Source organism: Sylvia atricapilla, chromosome 5, assembly GCF_009819655.1.
Source record: "Sylvia atricapilla isolate bSylAtr1 chromosome 5, bSylAtr1.pri, whole genome shotgun sequence".
Taxonomy (NCBI): Eukaryota; Metazoa; Chordata; class Aves; order Passeriformes; family Sylviidae; genus Sylvia; species Sylvia atricapilla.
In genome coordinates, this window is record NC_089144.1 from 29174546 (window position 1) to 29193756 (window position 19211).

The 19211-nt window shown below is 40.0% G+C and overlaps 1 protein-coding gene across 1 annotated transcript in view; it reads right to left on the reverse strand.

The window, feature by feature from the left end:
• The window catches only part of ADAMTS20 (ADAM metallopeptidase with thrombospondin type 1 motif 20), an 88166-nt gene extending 74814 nt beyond the window's left edge, over window positions 1-13352 (reverse strand). The window contains exons 1-3 of the mRNA XM_066319050.1: window positions 13169-13352; window positions 12533-12879; window positions 1118-1280 (exon numbers count right to left, since the gene is read on the reverse strand). Coding sequence (XP_066175147.1) covers window positions 1118-1280; window positions 12533-12879; window positions 13169-13259 — 601 coding nt within the window. The 5' untranslated portion in view covers window positions 13260-13352. The remainder of the gene's footprint in view (window positions 1-1117; window positions 1281-12532; window positions 12880-13168) is intronic.
• Window positions 13353-19211: the final 5859 nt, after the last annotated feature.

Below are 19211 nucleotides of genomic sequence, written 5' to 3' on the forward strand. Positions count from 1 at the left end.
CCAAAAAATGAAAACGGAGAAAATTACCATGTCCTTAATGCTTGAAGCCCTTTTGTCACACTAACTTGTTTAGATTAAAGAAAAAAAGACATAAAACAAACTGAAAGACCTCTAAATTGGTTCAGCACAAACTATTTATCATTAAAAAAAGGCATAGGCATATGAACATTTGCTTGATGCAATGGTTATTTTCTGGCCTTACTATCTACAGAAAAGCAGAATTCTCAAAATAATGTTTCCAAATATAAAATGTATTCTAAATTTTTTCCAAAATTAATAATACTAGTCACCCAAGCTTTTTTTTTTTTTTTTTTTTTTTTTTTTTTAATATTTTTTTTAAAAATTTAAAAAAATATTTCCCAAGAAGAGTTCCAGTGAAAATTCCCTGTTCAGCCCAGGAACCAATCAGTGAGCTGGTCTTCCCTGTTCATCTTTGAACACATAGGGATGGCTTTCCCCTGCATCTGTAAATTTTTTTTCTTAAATTATGTCCAGCCTTCCTGGATCCCTTTGTTATTAAGGACTGTTTCCCAAGGAACACTTTGAATCAGTGCCCTGAACAGGCCAAAGTCCACCCTTTCAAAGTCCAAGGCAGAGGTTCTGTTGACCCTCTTCCTTTAACCTTAAATAAAATGAAATATTATAAAAATGTGGCATGAATAAATTATTAAAATACTCATAAAGACAAACATTTACATTAGATTATAATAAATTATTGGGTAATATTAGATACTTCCATTATTAAGGAAGACAGATGTTATGTATTATCTGCTAGACTTGCAGTAACTTCATTATCTTTTATAAATATAAGCAACAACTCCTGTGGATCTACAGGAGTGTTTACATACATGACAATGTAGGTGTAAAAGTAAACCCAAACTGAAGTTCTTGCAATATCATGGATTTTTTAATATGAACATTCTGTTCTACTTTTGAATATGCCACTGTCACAAACAAAAGGAACAGCTGACAAGCCTATGTGAAAGAAATGTGTAGGTTCTAATTGCACACTGTGGAGAAAAAATTATTTATGAAATAAAATCTTTTGCTTTATTTTCCTTTGGAACATCTGAACACATTTGAAAAAGGCACAATGAAACTTAAAGGATGACTATACCTGAAACTTCACAAGGTTTATGGGATTTCTGATACTCTTTTTTAAGTTCATCATGCCTGTATATAAGATGTGGTTTGTTATGTTCATCTTCATGTTCACCTCCATCTGCTTTCATCAGAGGTTCTAAAATGTATTCACCATCATGTGCCTTGAAGGTGCCCATCTGAAAGAGAAGTAATTGCATTATTTTTCACTGAAAATGCTGATATAAAAATAATCCTCCTTGAAATAAAAGCTGTTTATGATAATATTTTGAAGTTAATGATCATACACGTGCATGTGAGATGGGGGAAACTCCAGTGAAACCTGGAAGGTAAGGCAAGAGAATTTTGCTTTCAGGAACTTGCTCCACCAGAATAATTCAGACTACCTTGCATATTAACAATGTATCAAAGGTAATTACTATAAGAGTTATGAAACAAAGGAAATCACAAAAAAAAAGAGAAACTAGGTATAACCAAGCAGGACCAGTTGGGAACTGTGCAAAGGAGAGCAGAGGCCATCAAGATCTTCACAATTTGACTGTTGTCCAAATTCTGGACTGATTTGTTGCCTTCTGTTCTTAACATAATTTATATAATATTCTTCTTCTAAAATAGCATTTTCCCCATAGACTAGAAACAGTGTTAACACGATATTCTTTCTCAAGATTTTGACTGGAACACCAGAAATTCAAAGTTGACGCTATAAAAGTGTTTTTCTCCTTGATTCCCCCAACACATCCCTGTCCCCAGCCACCACAGGCACACATGGGTAACTATGTAAGGAGAACCACAGTAACTTGATTACTAACAAAAGCACTGGCACATACACAAAGCACAAAAATTAAGCTCCTTTCCCTCAGCTCCCTGCCCCATAATCCTTTCAATTATGAAATCCTAAAGCTGACTCTCTTCTTTCTCACTGCACTTCTAACAGAATTCGTAATTTCCTATGGCTTACGTACTCCACCTCAGGAGACTATGAGGAGGAAAAAATATACAAGAATTTCATCAAATTATTTTCAAACTTTTTTAGCAACTTCCTCACTTCAGCAAATTAAACACACCAAGTGAGTAGGTACACTGCACCCTGATAAATGTTTTGCCAGTAAGGCATAAGACTGACCAATAAAACAATAGCAACAATCTACATAATATGGTTTAAGAGATTAAATTTTCATGTCAGCCTTGAAACTCAAGGTTACAGAGCAGTATAAATGAGAACAGAAGCAAGAAGAGTCTTTTTCAAGCAACCTACTAAATCTTTTAAAAACGGCTGCAGACTACTTCAGTGTCCAGGGCATTGTGCTGGAATTACAATATCCCCTTGAATCTGGGATCCTTTTAAGCAGTTATCAGTTGTCGATCTGTAACAGTCTGTTGGTCCGACACATGCCTGAAGCCCATCTGCAATATTCCCTGATACAGAACATTATTAGGGCTATTGCCAATACCTTGTGGATGAATCCTTTGCACCAACTTTGTCACAGAACAAAAAAAAAAGACACAGCTAAATAGCATTTTCATTCCAAGACTGTTTAAATCTAACTCACAGAAGCACTCTTCCCCCTCAGTTTCATTTAAATTCTTTGCAAGTAGTCTTCATGCTGGATGCTTTATACATTCAGTTTAGCCTTCTCACATCCAGTGTTTCCAGGGCATGTAATTTGTAGAGGACAGCAGATTGAGTGTACCAAGAACAGCCTGGGAAGGGCTTCAGGAAAACAGACATGCCACAGCTTGTCAGCTAGTCTTAAGGTACAACCTTTTGGGTAAATGACAGGGACAGACAAGAGCCTGTCACTCAGGGACAAAGCATCAATCCTTATTGTTCATATTCATGGTTTATTACATATATTATTAAAATCCCAGTTTAAAAAAATCATAAATCTGACCCCATACTATTTGTCAACACTAACATGCTAATTAATTCTTTTCTCCTGATGTACCAAAACCTGTATTTGTACATAATACATATTTGAAGAATGTTCTTCTAGATTTAAGCAAGAACTTTATTGTTCCTGCTTTATTTCTCACATACATTTTACTTCTCTCTTATTCTTTCAAACAGATGGAGCAGACAATCTGGGTTTGCTTCTTCGAGGGTTTTTCAAAAAAAACCAAACTTTCAGAATATACAAAGGAATGGATCCAGTTACAACACACATAAGATTATAAGAACAATACCCCAGAACTAATAAGGGAAGAGTTGGTACTACATTCTAAACTAAACTTACCACAATATCAGACTTCCATCAGAAAAGATTAACTGCAAAAACAAGGCCATATGCTTTTTCTACGATTTTATTCTAAAAAAACAAAAAATGCTGTATGTTTTTGACTGAGTCTCCTCACTTCAAAACTTCACAGTAACAGACCACAAATTTACAGGCCAAAAAGTTAGGACAGACAGCTGTAAGGGCAGATTCACCTATTATTATTCATGGTCTCAGAATTATTCTTTGCTTTTTTTATTAAATCAAAAGACTAACACAAGATGGTACAGCTGTGTCCTAAAGACTGGAGAGTCCACTTTTACAGATACTTGGGACAACCATTTTAGGAAAACAGAATCAAGCTGTCAAGCTTCCTTTTAATCACTCTTTGGCCCACTGATTCTCATGCTACTGTAAATTATCCCAGGATCAATGACCTGTTTAGATGTGGAAGAAATAGCTGTGCAAAACTCTATAATGCAAAAAGCTTTCATTCTTTCTACAGTGAATTCTCTCCTCTTCAACAATATATGAGTAAATAAGCAATTACTACCACTGAGTAGTTATGAAGGCCTCCTACCAGCAGTCTATGACAAATTTTTGCACATCTATCTCAACTGAAAAGAACTCATTATATTGTATGTGAGAAACAGCAAAATTTAAGAGATGCAAACAGTGCTCTATTTCAAGAAAGGCATTTGATATTTGTCATTCAAAGCCAAAGGAGATATGGAACCTGTGGCAACACATTCCAACCCCTTAAATCCACTATGAAAACACATGGTTAGCTCCTCATTTTCCTAACACATGCATCTACAGAATTTCAGTAACCAGTTTCACTGTCTGTTCACAGCACTCCAGTCAGGAAAGTGATACTGCACGTGGTGACAGATTCTGCTGATACAAACAGAGCTATTGCTGCATCTTGGACACACAACGAAAAGAGATGTGAGATCCAAACAAAGAATACTTTGGGTAAAATTAAATAAAGTTACTTAGATGTACAGAGGCAGGTTGGCAAGACAGGAGCCCAAGCATTTGCAGGAAATTAATCAGAACTGAACTGGATTTATTTATTGTCTACAGAAGCCTCTCAAGTCATCTAACAAGAAATTTGCCTGAAACATTCTATTTCTGTTCTTCAGATAAAGAGATAAAAGTACATTTAAAAGATCTCTTCAGTAGAAGCAGAGTACAAAATTGAAAACAGTCTCTTGCACATCATAAATAAGTGGTCCAAAGGAGAAGTGCTACCCAGAACAATGCATATGCATGGATTTGAGAAAATTTATGAGAAAGCCCACATGAGAATGCTAATTTATTTTTTGGATTTAAAATATTATGGATGATCTCAATCAAGGTTCAGGGGATCAACACAGTTACTCACTATATGGTATGACTTAGTGGTTTAAAGTGGCTTAATATGGTATAGTTTTAACCAATATTAACTCTATTGCAAGAGTTATAGAAGTAAATATTGCAAAATTCTGGTTAAAGAATTTACCATCCCCGTATACAAATTATATCTTTGTCTATAAAGTTTGCAGAACACATGGAAAACATAAGGGATATATAGCAGATTTCAGAAATGAGGAATTAATATGTCCAACAGCACAATTGGAATGGTTTCATAAAAACTCTAAAAGAACAACTGAAGCTCTGGAAAACTTCACTCTAAACTGGCAGACTCCCTCCCAGGTAAGCTCCACTCCTGTCCTCAAGTACTTCTCATGCCCTTAAAGTATGGCTCTTAACTCACTTAAAAACCTGCAAGAGCACTTTAACAGACAAAGTAAATTCAAACCCCTTCCTTTTATATTATTCTCTTCCCCTCTACTATCTCTCCCCTTTTGTTTATTCAAAGCTCTTGAAGCATGAAAGAATCCTTCCCCTTTTCTCTTCCTGCTTTACTGTTACAATATTTTATGATGAAAGACTTCAGAAGCATTGCCTAATTAAAGAAAAACAGTATTTGAGTGATCATAGTACACTGCCAACATCTGGAAAAAGTATTTCTACTAGAAGATAATTCAGCTAGAAACACAATAAGAGAGAGCAGGTCAAGCTAATGTATTAAGATCAGAGCTAATATAACAGAAATACAAAAACAGTAATAAAATAATAATTAATAACACAAGCTAAGCAGCAGGGAAGAAATATCTAGCAAGAAATGTTTTCTGCTAAGAATATGTTTTTAGAAATGATTGAAAGCAATATTACTTTTGATGTTCTTAGAAAATAAAATGCTAAAAGTTTTTTATAGGAATCTAACTACATCTGACAAATTCTGTGGTAAGATTGCATGTGCTGACCGTAATCACACCCTTGAAAGTATTGATGGGGCATTCACCTATGGTTGGAAGTGTCCTGGTCTGCAAAGACAGCTAATCATTGCTTAGATAAAATTTCTTCATTCCAGATTGAAACTTAAGTTCCATGTAAATGCTTAAAGAGATTTTACCTATTTTTATGCTTAGACCACACCTTACCAATAACCATAGGATAACCAAATCACTGGATCCAGTGTCCTTACTGCCAAGCTACTTTCAGTCAGAAACAAGGAACATATAGGGGAAACATTGTTCTTGTAGGAAGTATAGGCACTAGATACCCTGAGGATTCCTTTGTGAAGCTGTCCTAGACAGTCTGGCTGAAGATTGGTGAAAATTGTATTTTAGGAGTTTCTAAATAAAATTTGTAGCAAAAACAGAGGGGCTAAATAGCAGACAATTTGTGAGAATGTTAAAAAAATCTCAAAACCGCCTGGAAAGAGCAGAAGTTCATGGAAATTAACAAGATTCATTGGAGTGGAAGGAAGAGAGAGGGGTCATTTATTTATTTTTTCATTTATATACAATTTACAGTGAACAAGCTAGACAAGTCAACTAAAAATATGCATAACAACTTCTTTAAAATAGATAAATACATGGAGATTCCATTAGAGAAAAGCGGTTATTTTGCAATGCCTGTTGAAATTAGCAAAGCAAAATACATGAAGGGATTATCTTGTTTGTTTGGGGGTTACTTTGGGAGGGAGTGGGTTGTAGGCTTTTATTTTCGAGTTTTAGGGGATTTGGTTTTAATACCTAAACTATTCTGACAGAACACAGATCTCAGGTATCCATACACTTTATCTTGGAGAAAACAAGATCATATCATCTTGCCTGTCTCAGAAATTGTCAAGCAAATTTACATTTACAATTTATCTCTGTTTAAAGAGAACTTCCTAGTTTTGATGTTTTTAAGTAACTACCTTTTTTTTCTCACTGGAAGATGAATAACTCTGTATAGTCCTTTTGACCTCATAAGTGCCATCACAGGGAGTTATCACTCAAGAGCACACAAGCTATGGTTATTTTCACCTTAGTCAGCCACACAGTAAGCTACCTTGAGTACTTCTGTCAATATGTGCATTCCCAGAAGGTATTAACTGTTCTCAGCGTCTGCCTTTGCTACCTTAATCTTGACATTTTCTACATGAGGATATGTCTGAAACAGAATGAGAATTGAGACTACTGCAGATACACTATCTCATGTGAGGAGCCTATCTATTCCCCAAGAGTACAAAGTTTCCTGAGATCCGTGACAGCTCACTGTGGGCTGCCACCTGGGACTGGAAGAATTAAGTTCAGACAAAGAAAGAAAACCCCCACACATAACCCCCTCCTCCAAACACACACCTATTTGCATCCCAGTAATTTAGTGTAGTGACAGCAAAGGGCCATATGTTGTGTACTCTGCCCTCCCCTGACACAGAAACTTCTGTGTACTTCCTCTTTAATGAGCATGTGTGTGTGTATATACACACAGATAAAAGTAAATCGAAGTTCCCTTGGCTGCCCAGAGCATACCAGCAAATTCACCTGCATCACATAGATCCAAACAATAAAAGCAACAGTTAAGGACAAGCTGCAGCCATCAAAACAATTTATTTAGCAAACATATGGGTAAAGAATGTGCCCAAGTAGCCACCAAGGAAAGGCCACTAGACACAGGACAAGTGCAGAAGGCAGGCCAGAGATGGCTGAGCACTCTTGACATAAAGTGTTACATAAGCACATCCAGTCTGTTGAAAGGACAATTTCTGCAGAATTTTGCTGGTGAACAGGCAGACACACACTCAGGTTCTACTGCTTTTGCTAAAACATTTTCTGTGACAGACCTTCAGCAGCACAATCCACAACTCCACGTATCTTCTCAGGTTTACAACTGCAATTATCACCTCTATTTACCAATCTGTGCTGGCCCATGTGGGAAGGTATAGCATCTGTGGAAACATTTCCAGGAAAAGTTGAAATGCAAAGAGCCTGAGGAAAACATACTGGAGAAGTTTCAGGGTTTTTAAAACAGCTGTAGGAGGGACCTAAATTGTCTTAAGATTTTATAATAGTAAGCCAGAAAGAAAGAACATTTTCTCTTAAACTTGCAAAGTAAAACCTTTTACAACCACTTTGTGCTGATCAGAGACAGAAAAAATGCTCAAGGTTATAATCAAAGTACTGAAACTCTTCCTGTTTTGCAGATCCAGAGCTGGAGTCTCAGCTTATATGAGTGTATGACACAAGAAACCAGAACTACTAAGTGGAAGTCTTCACATCACCCAGCCAGTAGCAGTAAGACCTTGTTTGCTCAAGCAAGAATCAATTGCCTTGAGTTGACTTTTTAATAGGATTTTCCTAGATTATGATGGAATTGGCACATTAAGATAAAAAAAACTATGAAATCCATTATGTACCTTACAGATGCTCATAGCATTACAAATATAACCCAAAAGCTGAAACTATCCTGTCCTGCAGATTTAGAAAGTAACTTTTTTGAAGTTAAAGCATAAAACTACATCAAGGCAAGCGTATTTTTCAGTTACAAGTGTAAAAGTTTCTTGGAAGAAACAATGTAGAAACAACTCATTGAGGTTGTTAGAACTAAGAGGCACAAAACCAGGGAGCAGATATCTGGAGTTTGTTACCTGCACTAGATCACCACAAGAAACTAGATGCTTGCTATGCTAGCAGTAGCTTTTAGCAAGTTTCTGGGCTTTGGATTGTTGGGGTTTTTAACCAAACAATTAAAAATCACAGTTTTTTACGACAAATTCCAGGACTGCTTACTTTTCCTTAAAAGCAGCCACTTTACCCACTAGCACCAGACAGAGATGTTTTCAAAACCTGTTTTCTGAGAGAAAGGTGATTTGCTGACCCGTATCAATAAAAAAGAAACACAACCTCCTGTACTGAGGATTGTGAAGATCCACACTTAGGTTCATACTCCTGCCATTTTCCAGACAAAATGTCGATGTGCAGTAAGGGAGCATTACCAAAGGGCTCCCTTGAGCTGCTGAAGAAGAAACCTCCAAAGCTACATTAGAACAAAGTCTTCCTGGACTGCAGGAAGCTGACAGTTGGCAAATCCATGCAAGAAGAGATTCATGTGTACTTTGCTACTCCTAACTTCTGCCAGTCAGTGAGCATGTGAAATTGTTGTACACACTAGAGACCAGACACCAAAAATATCTATCCTCAACATCAGCTAACACCCCCCTAAACCCTGAAACACCCCACCAGGTTTCTCAAAAGAGTAAACAAACTGTTTCTATAGCATTCTTTCAGGATGATGAAACAAACAAACACAATCAAAAAAAGCTCCTTTCTTTAGATGGGTCCTGCCAAGAATTGAAGGTGCATTCTAGTTAAAATAAGGGAGTTATCATCATTTATAAGACACTTCATTCACTGATATTAGCTTGTATTTGTCATTAAACTCACAAGTCACATGTTCTCAAAAGTTAATTTATTTTTAATTATTTGGGGGTTTACCTCTTTGATTATGCTGTCTGCACTACATTTGAAAGTTCTCTTTAGTCTACATGCACACAGATCCTGTTCCCTGTGTTTGTAGGAAGCTATAACTGACTAATGCAGTAAAAGTAAAAAAGATGGAGCTTAAGAAAAAAAGTGAAATAAAGCATGAAATCTCAAAGATTACTCTAAAGATGTAAGCAATATGCCTTTATGGGATCAGATGTTCAGCTAGGCACTCAGGCCATCACTCCAAATGACCTTCTGCCTTTGATGGATCCCAAAGTTCCCTAATTAAACACTCCCTCCTTGCAATTACTACAGACTCCCTGCTGACCTCCTAACCTCCCTGTGCCATTTGTACCCCTGAACCCAGGGCATGCTCTGAAATGTAACACAACAAAACTGCATACAGGGTGTCAGGAGCCATTAAGCAATGTTCCATGGGTACTCTGGGCTGTAGGTGCTCTTAGCACATGAAGGAAAAGGCTTTACAGAGGGTGAAATGGCAAAGCAGAGTGGAGGAGGACAACACACTCAACCTGAGAATGAAAGAAAAAATGGAATTTGAGGAGGAATGAAGCTGTGAATGAATGCAGTCAGACCTTGGGGATAGATGCCTACAGGATAAAGCAAACACAAATACCTGGTTTCACTTCACATGACTCAGGCACATATCCAGAGCAATTTTTAAAATTCCATTATTACACTTCCTGTACCTTTATAACTAAGTACAAGTCATTTTTCCTCCCTAGCTTTTGAAGCATTGGTCAAATATAAGCAATTCCCTTCTATATGCAAAGCTGGAAGATAAAATTATACCTAGTAGTTCAAAGCAGTATCTTAGCTTCCATACACTAAGCTCAAGTTCAGTGATCCTACAAAGAGAAAGGATATAACTTAAAATAAATATAGTGCAAGGCTACTCAGTCACTAGCTTGGCTTCTACTCTCTTGCTCCCAATAAGTAGTGTCTTACCTCAGCAGCAGTCAGACTTTAAATGTTTGGATGCACTCATGAAGCATGGCACTATTCATCAAAAGAGCAATAACTGACTAATTATTTTTGCAGGTACATTTACTGAATACACAAACCTGTGAAATTTTAAAAACTTCAAGGATAAAAACATCTTATTACTAATTTTTTGAGGGTAATCTCATTTAGGAATAAGGAATGCATTCACAGAGGACAAGATCTCACAGTATAATTCCACCTGGTCTGTAGTTTCCTCTTTTCACATTCATTCTTCTCTCAACTCCAAAAAAGTTTTCTCCTTTGGCAGTCACACAAGGCTGAAAACACTTGCTTCAAATCCATGAGGACAAGGAAGAACATTAGCTTGAAGGTCCTAAATCAGATCAGAGAACACTCTGTGCAGTTATAGGTAATCAGCTGGCTATGACCACCAATCCCTCCCTGGAAAACTACATCCCACAGAAGTGCAACAGCATCCATGGAGGCTCTGCTTCCTCTTCTGAAAACCTTCACCATGGAGGGAAAAGCAGACACAACACTGGCTATGCTATATACCTTCCAAGGCTGTAAGTGCCTGGGCAGAAAGTGAAATGGGAGCTGGGGGAAAGTCCTGAGAGCAGCAGGACACAAAGGTCTTTGCTGGTGGCTCAGACTGGGCACTCTGTGAGCCAAGCAATGACTGAGGATATGAGGTATAGAGCTGGAAACAGCAGTGAAAAGTTCACAAGGCTCATCTAGACTAGGCAAAGGCCTAACTTAAAGGCACTCAGGGATTTCTGACCACACACGTTCGTGATGATGCTGTAATGTATCAGTAAGGAGGAGGCGAGGAGAAATAAGAAGTGAGACATTCAGCTTGTTGCATGCAAGAAGATGGTCTTGTGATGAAGAATTTGAGAACTGATAAATAAGGTAGCTTACTTTCAACAGCAGTAAGTTGAAATATTTGAAGAGACCATGTACATGGTCCCTTAAAGTATTGCAAAGCAACAGTTTACAGGCAAAGGTCATGATTCTTAGAACTTCTTGTATATATTCTGTATAAAGTATGCCACTATTCTCAATGACATGGTATTTGAGAGTCTATTAAAACATGGAAGAAATAAACTAAAACCACCCACATTTGTGATACCTCATCTTTCTGTCTCTTAGTAAACATATTAAGGTATTTAGTATAGTTTTGAATTGGATTTTGGATAATGTAGTCAAGAACCAATGACAGTTGTTCATAAAGCAAGATAATAGACAAAACTTAGGAGGAATACAGAATTACTGTTTTCAAATGTTTACTTCTCCACTAATGTTCAAGGACTATCCCAAGTCCACACACCTCAACCTAGAGACAAAACAGTATATATCCAAATATCCAAGAAGCACAAGAAAGAGGTGTGTCTCTCAAATAGCAGATATTTCTGGTTCTCTTTTCTATCCTGTGCATGACCTTCTTTTAATACTCATTAAACAGTCCAAAATACAGCCAAACAATTGCATTCTATTTCGTGCAGGCTACTAGAAAGAGACTAGTATATGAAGTTGGATTTTCCTGAGGTCACAAAATTAAGTTTTCCACCTTGAGTTTCCTGACTGCAAAAAAATGGAACACCAGCAAGTCAAGTTCACAGTAATATTTACAAACGCTGTATTTCTACAGTGTGCATGTCACACAACTTGTCCACAGTATTTCAATAGGTAGTGATGTGGTAAAGCACAAGGTACCAGTCTTCATGTTTCTAGGCACAAAACTATAAAATTTAGCAACACAGTACAACTGTTTTCAAAGACAGTCATGTGATACTATTTCCCCATTATCACTTTGGAAGACATAATAAATGCTATCAAGGGATAAGTACAGAATGTATATCATTGCAGTTTTTATTTGTCTACTCAAATCAATTCTTTAGAAGTTTCACAGACACTGAAGTTAGGAGATCTCCTATTCCATTTTAGCAGAAATGTGTTTAGAGAGCACTGCTGCACACTTATTAGGATATAACTATACCTTGACAGTATTGTTGACAAAGAAACTGATCAACACCAGCTGTTCTCTCACTATCTCAACTACTATTACTCCTCACTCACACAACCACATTATCTGTTAAGCTACAAACACGTAAGTGATGCTAACTAACGGCATCACTGTATCAAGTCAATAGCTTACTGTGTTTCTAAGGCATGCTTTTTCCTGTTTCAACGCTCTTGGTGTCAGGAGTTACATCAACCAACTGTATTACTGGCCAGCAATAGATCCTTTGAGAGTGGCATTTGTATATCCCACCAGAGAAGTATCATCATGACTGCACACTGCTGATGCCAAGACATTTCATTTCCAACTACTTGGAATGATGCCCAAGAATTTCCAGCTTAGCTCTCCAGCAAAGGCATCCCACTACATTTCTTTCGGCGAGGAGAATATGAATGGAGACAGGAAGCAGTGACCAACATGCTTACCAAACCACCACAGATGCTGAAGACAGCCATGTGCGTCTCCTGAGCATTGACATGCCCGCGATAGAAACAGTGGCGCAAGTCAGGGGACGACTGCTTCTGCGGGGCCCCGACGTGCACCACCGTGTACTGAGCGGCAACGAAGCCTGCATCAGCACTCAGGTTGAGCCGGAAGACCTGCCCGTACGCCCTGAGCTGGTAATGTGTTCGGAAAGCAGCGGGCTCCAGAGGTGCCTCCAAGCTCCTTTTCCTCCTTCTGAAGTGATGCGTGTGCGGGAAAACCTCCCCAAACTCATTCACTCGGACAGGTGTGACGATTTCATAAGAGGAGAGCTGCTTCACCAAGGTCTCTGCAACAGAAGGCAGTAGGCTCAGCCTGACACAGCAGCAGCAACCCCTCGCTGGCATCCGCACGGCTCCTGGCACGGCACTCGCGGCGCCGGCCCGGGCTCCGCTGACAGCCGGGGGCGGGGGGCTGCCGCCGGCACTCCCGGCGAGACCCCGCGGCGGCGGCCGCCCCCGGCAGCGAGCGCTGCCTCCTCCCGCCCGTCGGGGAGCGGCGGCCGCCCCGGAGGGCACGGCGCCCGCCGCAGGGCCGGCACCCCGCGCCCGTCGCCGCCTTTGTTGCCGCTCGCTTACCTTGTCCGGGGTGGAAGCGGACTCCCCACGCCGCGGCGGCGAGCAGGGCGAGGGGGCACAGCAGAGCCGCCAGCCGCCTCGCCCCCCGCATGGCTCGCTCCGCGGCGGCCGTGCCCGCAGCGCCCCCGGGCCGCCGCCTCAGCGCCCGCCGGCCGCCCGGGCCGGCCCCGCACCGCGCCGCTCCTCCATGCGCCCCGCGCCCCTCCCGCGTCCCGCCGCCTCCGCGGCCCCGCACACGCCCGCGGGAAGCCGCCCCGCGCCCGCGCTCCCTCTCCTCCCGCCCCTCGCCTCCGCTCCCCCGACTCGCTCTCTGCCGCCGGGGTGGGCGAGGGCGGCCCTTCCCTTCCCGTCCCTGCCTCCGCCTCCCGTGCCGCTGCCCCGGCGGGGCGGCGCGGCGATGCCCGCTGCCCTCAGGCGGGGCCCTCCCGCTCTTGGCAGCGCCCCCCGGCCACCGGCCGCCCACAGCCGGAGGGCGGCTCCGCGGCGGGGCCAGGGGCGGCCCGGGGCTCTCGGCCCCGTCCCGCCGCCCCCCATCGCCCCCCGGGTGCAGGCGGCGTTACCGCACGCGAGAGGCGTCGCTCCAGCCAAAACACGGGCTTCTGAGAAGCCTGGCAACGCCGCATTCCCCCCGGGAGCGGCAGAGGCCGTGCCGTGGAAGCCGGCGGTGTCAGTGTCTCACAGATTGAGGATCAGCCAGCCGCAGCCCCCGCCGATCACCTGCCCCGCACCGCAGCTCTGGGGGAAGGCGTTTCCCCGCGCAGCTTCGAAGGAAGGGGATGTCCGGGCAGAGCCTGACACCACGGTGTCGAGAGACAGAATTGTTCTAGCTCCAGGTCCCCTGCTTGAGTTGTTCTCTCTGGGCAAAGTCTTCATAGAGCTTCTTGTCCCAGCGTTCAGGGAGCCCGGTATCCCTCTCATGAAATGAGTGAATGGGCTAATCAGGCCTTGAGTGAAGCTGTGTAGTACTGAAACAGCCTTCACTGCTAGAATGAAACCATACATCCCTTGTCAAGAGTCCAGGATTGTAGAAGAAATACCTGGATTGTTCCAATGTATGTTGGTATCCAGCATAATCTTGAGAATATTGAGTCTTGTCAGGAATACCACATTTCTTCTTAAATACCCAGAAGACAGAAGCTCTCAGAGGGATATTAAACTGTTTTCTCCATGTGGAGTCACTGATAAGCACAGTTATATGAAAAGAAAAAAACATGTTTGAAACCTGAAGTTCTGCGAAGTGAAAGCAATCAAAAAGCTTATTGTCTCCAAATACCATGAATATCAAAGAAATCCAACAAGAAGCAAGAATTTCAAACTATTTCTTTTAAACTGCATACACAAGAGAAGACTGTTCATGATAGGTAAAAAGAACTCCTGTTCTGAGAATTGGATGTGAGAAAGGAGGTTGGAGGAGAGACGTCCATTCTGCCAACCACAGAAGCATGAAGGTACAAGATCCATTTCAGAACCCTGAGATGTCCTGTTGCAGAACACTCATGGACAATGTAGAGTAGAGGAAAAGTAGAGCAAAGTTTAAGGATGAGTGCTTTGATTTCATTGCCAGAAAATGTACAAACAATAGTATGACATTAAACTGAGAGGAGCAATTGTCGTACATGCCTCCAATTTCTCTAGGAAATTTGAATTTTCCCATTTCTTGGATTTTACTCGTTGAAGCAGTTATCAGAGTGCAGCAAGTTATTGCCTTCCCAGTCAACTTAAATGGTTATCAGTGATGAAGCAAATGGGCACTACTTCAAATACCCACTGATTCAGATGTGATGTTTCACTTGTTTATGATTTGCAAAATTTTTGTAAAAATAGACAAAAGCAGTAAGGATGAGGAAAGTCAAAGGTTCAGTGATCCCAATTCAAGCACAAAGCTTTGTTGTGGACCACTTCGGAGCAAATATAAGATGACTCAATTTTTTAACAATGTATGTATTTTTAGTATTTTAGGAAAGACATTTACTTCAGATGAAAATATTTTAAAAGCAATAATATTACTTCTCTCAACTCTCATTTTAATGTGTTTAAATTTCCTGGTATTCTTTGTGAGAATGGAGCCCCAGCTCTTCTATAGCAAACATTGAAGGTCTATCTCTCCCTGAAGATCAACTGTTTAGAACAATTTACAACTGACACCCTTCATTTAGATTGACACATGTTCCAGTAGCTCCGGTCAGTGCCATGGACAAAAACCAGTGCCAGCTAAGGCACTTTTTCCCCAAATTTTCAACTGAAACAAAAAGTAAATTTCCAAACAGGAATCTGATGATTCAGGCAATGTGAGGCCTGACATTTGAACACCTTTTTGTCCTTGGCAGGCATTATTCCTTCAAAAACTACTGAAGCTCTACAGATATCAGGCAGAAGTCTGACTTTCAAGTGCAAGATGGGCTAGCTGTGCAGGAGCAAAGGACAATAGGGCAGGGGGTTAAGGCATTTCTAGTAGTGTTCGTGTTACCTCAATGGCTTTGGGCAATAGACTGCGGTCATTCATTTGACCTCTACCCATATGGCATCACTTTGAATCTTGTGAGGAGCAAATATAACCCTGTATATCAAAGCAAGAGGTACATTTCTATTATAAAGAAATATAAGAATATCAGAAAATTCAGAAAGCATGGAAATAGTATGTTTGCTACAACTCTTAGAGGTAGAAGGCTAGAGACAGGCGTTAAGAATGGAATGAAGATGAAGAATTATGGAAGTTACTCAAAGAAGCAGAACTGCAAAAATAATAAAATATTAAAAACTAAATTTGAAAAAAAAGGGGGGTAAGTACAGAAAAAAGGATTCAGAGAGGTTGTGCAGTCTCTATCCGTCTATATACTAAGAAGTCATCTGGTCAGGAAGCCCTGAGCAACCTGAATTAACTTTTTAATTAGTCCTGCTTTGAGCGGAAGATTGGCCTAGGTGACCTCCACAGCCTTCTTCCAGCCCAGGTTATTCTATGATTCTATGAAACAAACATTTAAAAGAGGTTCTTGGAGAAAGCTGAAAAGACTGAAGTGGAGAGGAAAAAAGAAAGGAAAATACCTATTAAAAGAACAGAGGTGTAGGGGGGAAATCAGGAGAAAATAGTCTTCAGCTACAAAGAAACAGAAGAAGAAAGGAGACACAATTGAGAATATTTAGTAAGATTTTTCAAGGCTATAAGTTATATACTTGTAAAGCTCCAGCTAAGGCAGTGGAACTCTGCTGGTTTACATCTGCAAATGCAGTCCTCAGAAATGTAATGTATTCTGACTTCATTAAATCTGCATTGACATGAAAGCTTGCTATTGAATAGTTGTCTTTAAAATGCCTCCTACATAAGTGAAATAAATCCATCTATTTACAGTATTTATTCTTTTCACTTATGTCTTCCAGTTGATATGTTTGGAGTGAAGTATGTTGCACCAGCTACTTTGCAAGTCAATGAAATAGAAGGATAGTCTGTCCTTCTTGGGCTTTCTCTAGGATTTCATGGACAAAATTAATTACAATTAGGTCATGATTGCTCAAATATTTTTATTTTGCACTTAAAATGCTGCAGTAGATAAGGTTTACCAGATAAAAAAGGAGGATTTGCAAAAACACATACTGAAAACTTAATAAATTTGTTCCTTAGAACTACAGTTTAGCTATTAAATCCTTTCAGCTCTTTTTGGCTCCATTTTTATTTAATTGGTCTTTTGTAAGTGGTTTTGGCTGAAAACCACAGTGGAAAATAGAGTTACAAACGTTACTGATTCAGAAAAGGCAAAGACAACCTTTCACAAGTAAGTGAAATTGTTAAAAATAAGACTTATGAACTAATTTTACTTTAAAAAAGAGACTGTATGAAATATATATTTTACTTCTTTATTGTTGTATCTTGGCATTTTTCTGTCTTGTGGAATGCAATTTAAATCAGACCTACAGGCTGTTATTTACTGTTCTTGGGAGGACACTAAGCACATTGCACAAATCTGCCCAGTTCACAATCACTTCTCCTATTCGTCCACTTATCTCACACTTACACTGAGATATTGATGCTATATATATATATATACACACACATATATACCTTGGAGCCACCTGACCTCCAGCACCGGGACAAGAGTGACCCAAGTCCCTGTTGCCCAAGGCTCCTGTTGTCAGGAGCAGGCTGGCCCCGTCCAGACTGAGCCTTGCAGTGAGCCTGGCTCACTGCCTGTCCCGTAGTATGAGCCACGGGAGCTCACTAGGCTTGTTGGAGGGAGGTGTCTGGCTGGGTCAGTGAGAATTCTCCGTGTGTTGGCAGCTGGGCTGTTCCTGCATGACCAGACGTGATTTTGATACATACTGCTGCAGAAAAAATGTTATTTTTTTCCCCACTATATGTATATGTTTCTGCCACTATCTGCATTCACACTATAGTAGTTTTGCAACAGCAGTGACTTACTCTAAGCTTGATGTCTGTAAATTTACTTTTTCCTTAATTAAAAATAACAGAAGGTTCCTAATTTTTATATTATTTAATGTGAAGTTGTCAAGTTTTATCCTGTGAAATATAGGTTTACATAGACAGTGAAAGGTACCGAATACCATACCATGTAATGTAAACTTGCTTCACTTAGTTTTAATGAGATCCTTTTATATTAATCATTTTGTAACATTGTCTATTAAATACTAACTTACTGGTAAAAAGTATTCTTTGCAAACAGATATATACCAGGCAGCCATAACTACTAATTTAAGAAGCTTATGATAGATTAATATTATTTCTTTGTGTTGCAAAGGGAAGACAAGCACTTGGATATCATCACAAATTCCCCAAGAGGGAAAGCCAAGACATAATGCCAGCTACAAAGCGTTGCATCCAGCACTGTGCAAGCAAGTACCAAGGATGTGCTGGGGCTCAGTGATACAGGACAGAGGCAGACTGATTTGTGCCTTCTGCTAACCCTGGTCAGGAATCCTGCTCCAAACTTCACTCTTTGTGCTCCATCAGTACAAAGCACCCGTTGAATTGGATGGGACAATTTCAAGGAGAGGCAAATAAAAATACCGTCTAACCTGACATGTACAAGTGATTTCATACAAGTAGTTCAGAAAAATAAGAATTACTGTAGTGTGAACCCAAAGATGTACACTCACTGCCAAAAAGCATGCTTTTTTTTTTTTTTTTTTTTTTTTTAGTCACAAGTACAGTGCAGCTGTTACTCTGGCTGGAAAGAAAGTAAAGAGACATAGGGTCTAATTCATCTCTCATATCAACGCTGTTAGTTATGCCAGGGATAGTTTGGCTCATATAGCACTCTCCTAGATACCAGCCTTTTTCAGGGTCCCACTCTGGTTAGTACCTAAAATTAGTCTACAAGAGAATATAAATTTAACATTCCAAGACACTAACAGCAGTCATAAAATTGGGCATCAAATTATTAATAGCAAGTGAAATGATTCCTAATTGTGCCAACTCAGTTTTGTACCCAGTGGTAACACTGTGCCATTTAGACATGCTGGCTTTAGCAGAAGTTAGACTCCTCAAAACCAGAGATTTGCATTAAAATATATGTCCATGTGGTGAATTGCACAAAGACTAGGAAGATCCAGAGGTATCTGAACTCCAAAAACTCTGCTAGGTGTGGTTCTATAGCATAGTGGAAAAGATTACTGAGAACATAATATGAGCCATCCTCATATCCCAGTGCAGTTTTTCAAAAGGAGATGTGAGCTTGTTTTGCATTAATTTCACTGTTCTGACATTATAGTCATGTGACACAAATATGGGAACATCAAAAATTCACGGATCATTGCAGTATCTTACTTGACCAAATATTGTTATTAATTGCTAGAATACTATTCATGTGTTAGAACTCATAACTCTGACTACAAAATTGCTGAAGACATAAGGAGAGGAAAATCATGTACAGTACTAACAGGCTTTCCTGGAGAAAGTATATGCTTCATATCCTGCAAGAAACTTTGAGGAATAGAGTTGTCAGGTCTCTGCCAGCTGATAGTCATTAAATTAGCATACCAGAAACTACCATCTTCATTCCAGATTTTTCTCAGGATTTCTTTGGGTTTTTAA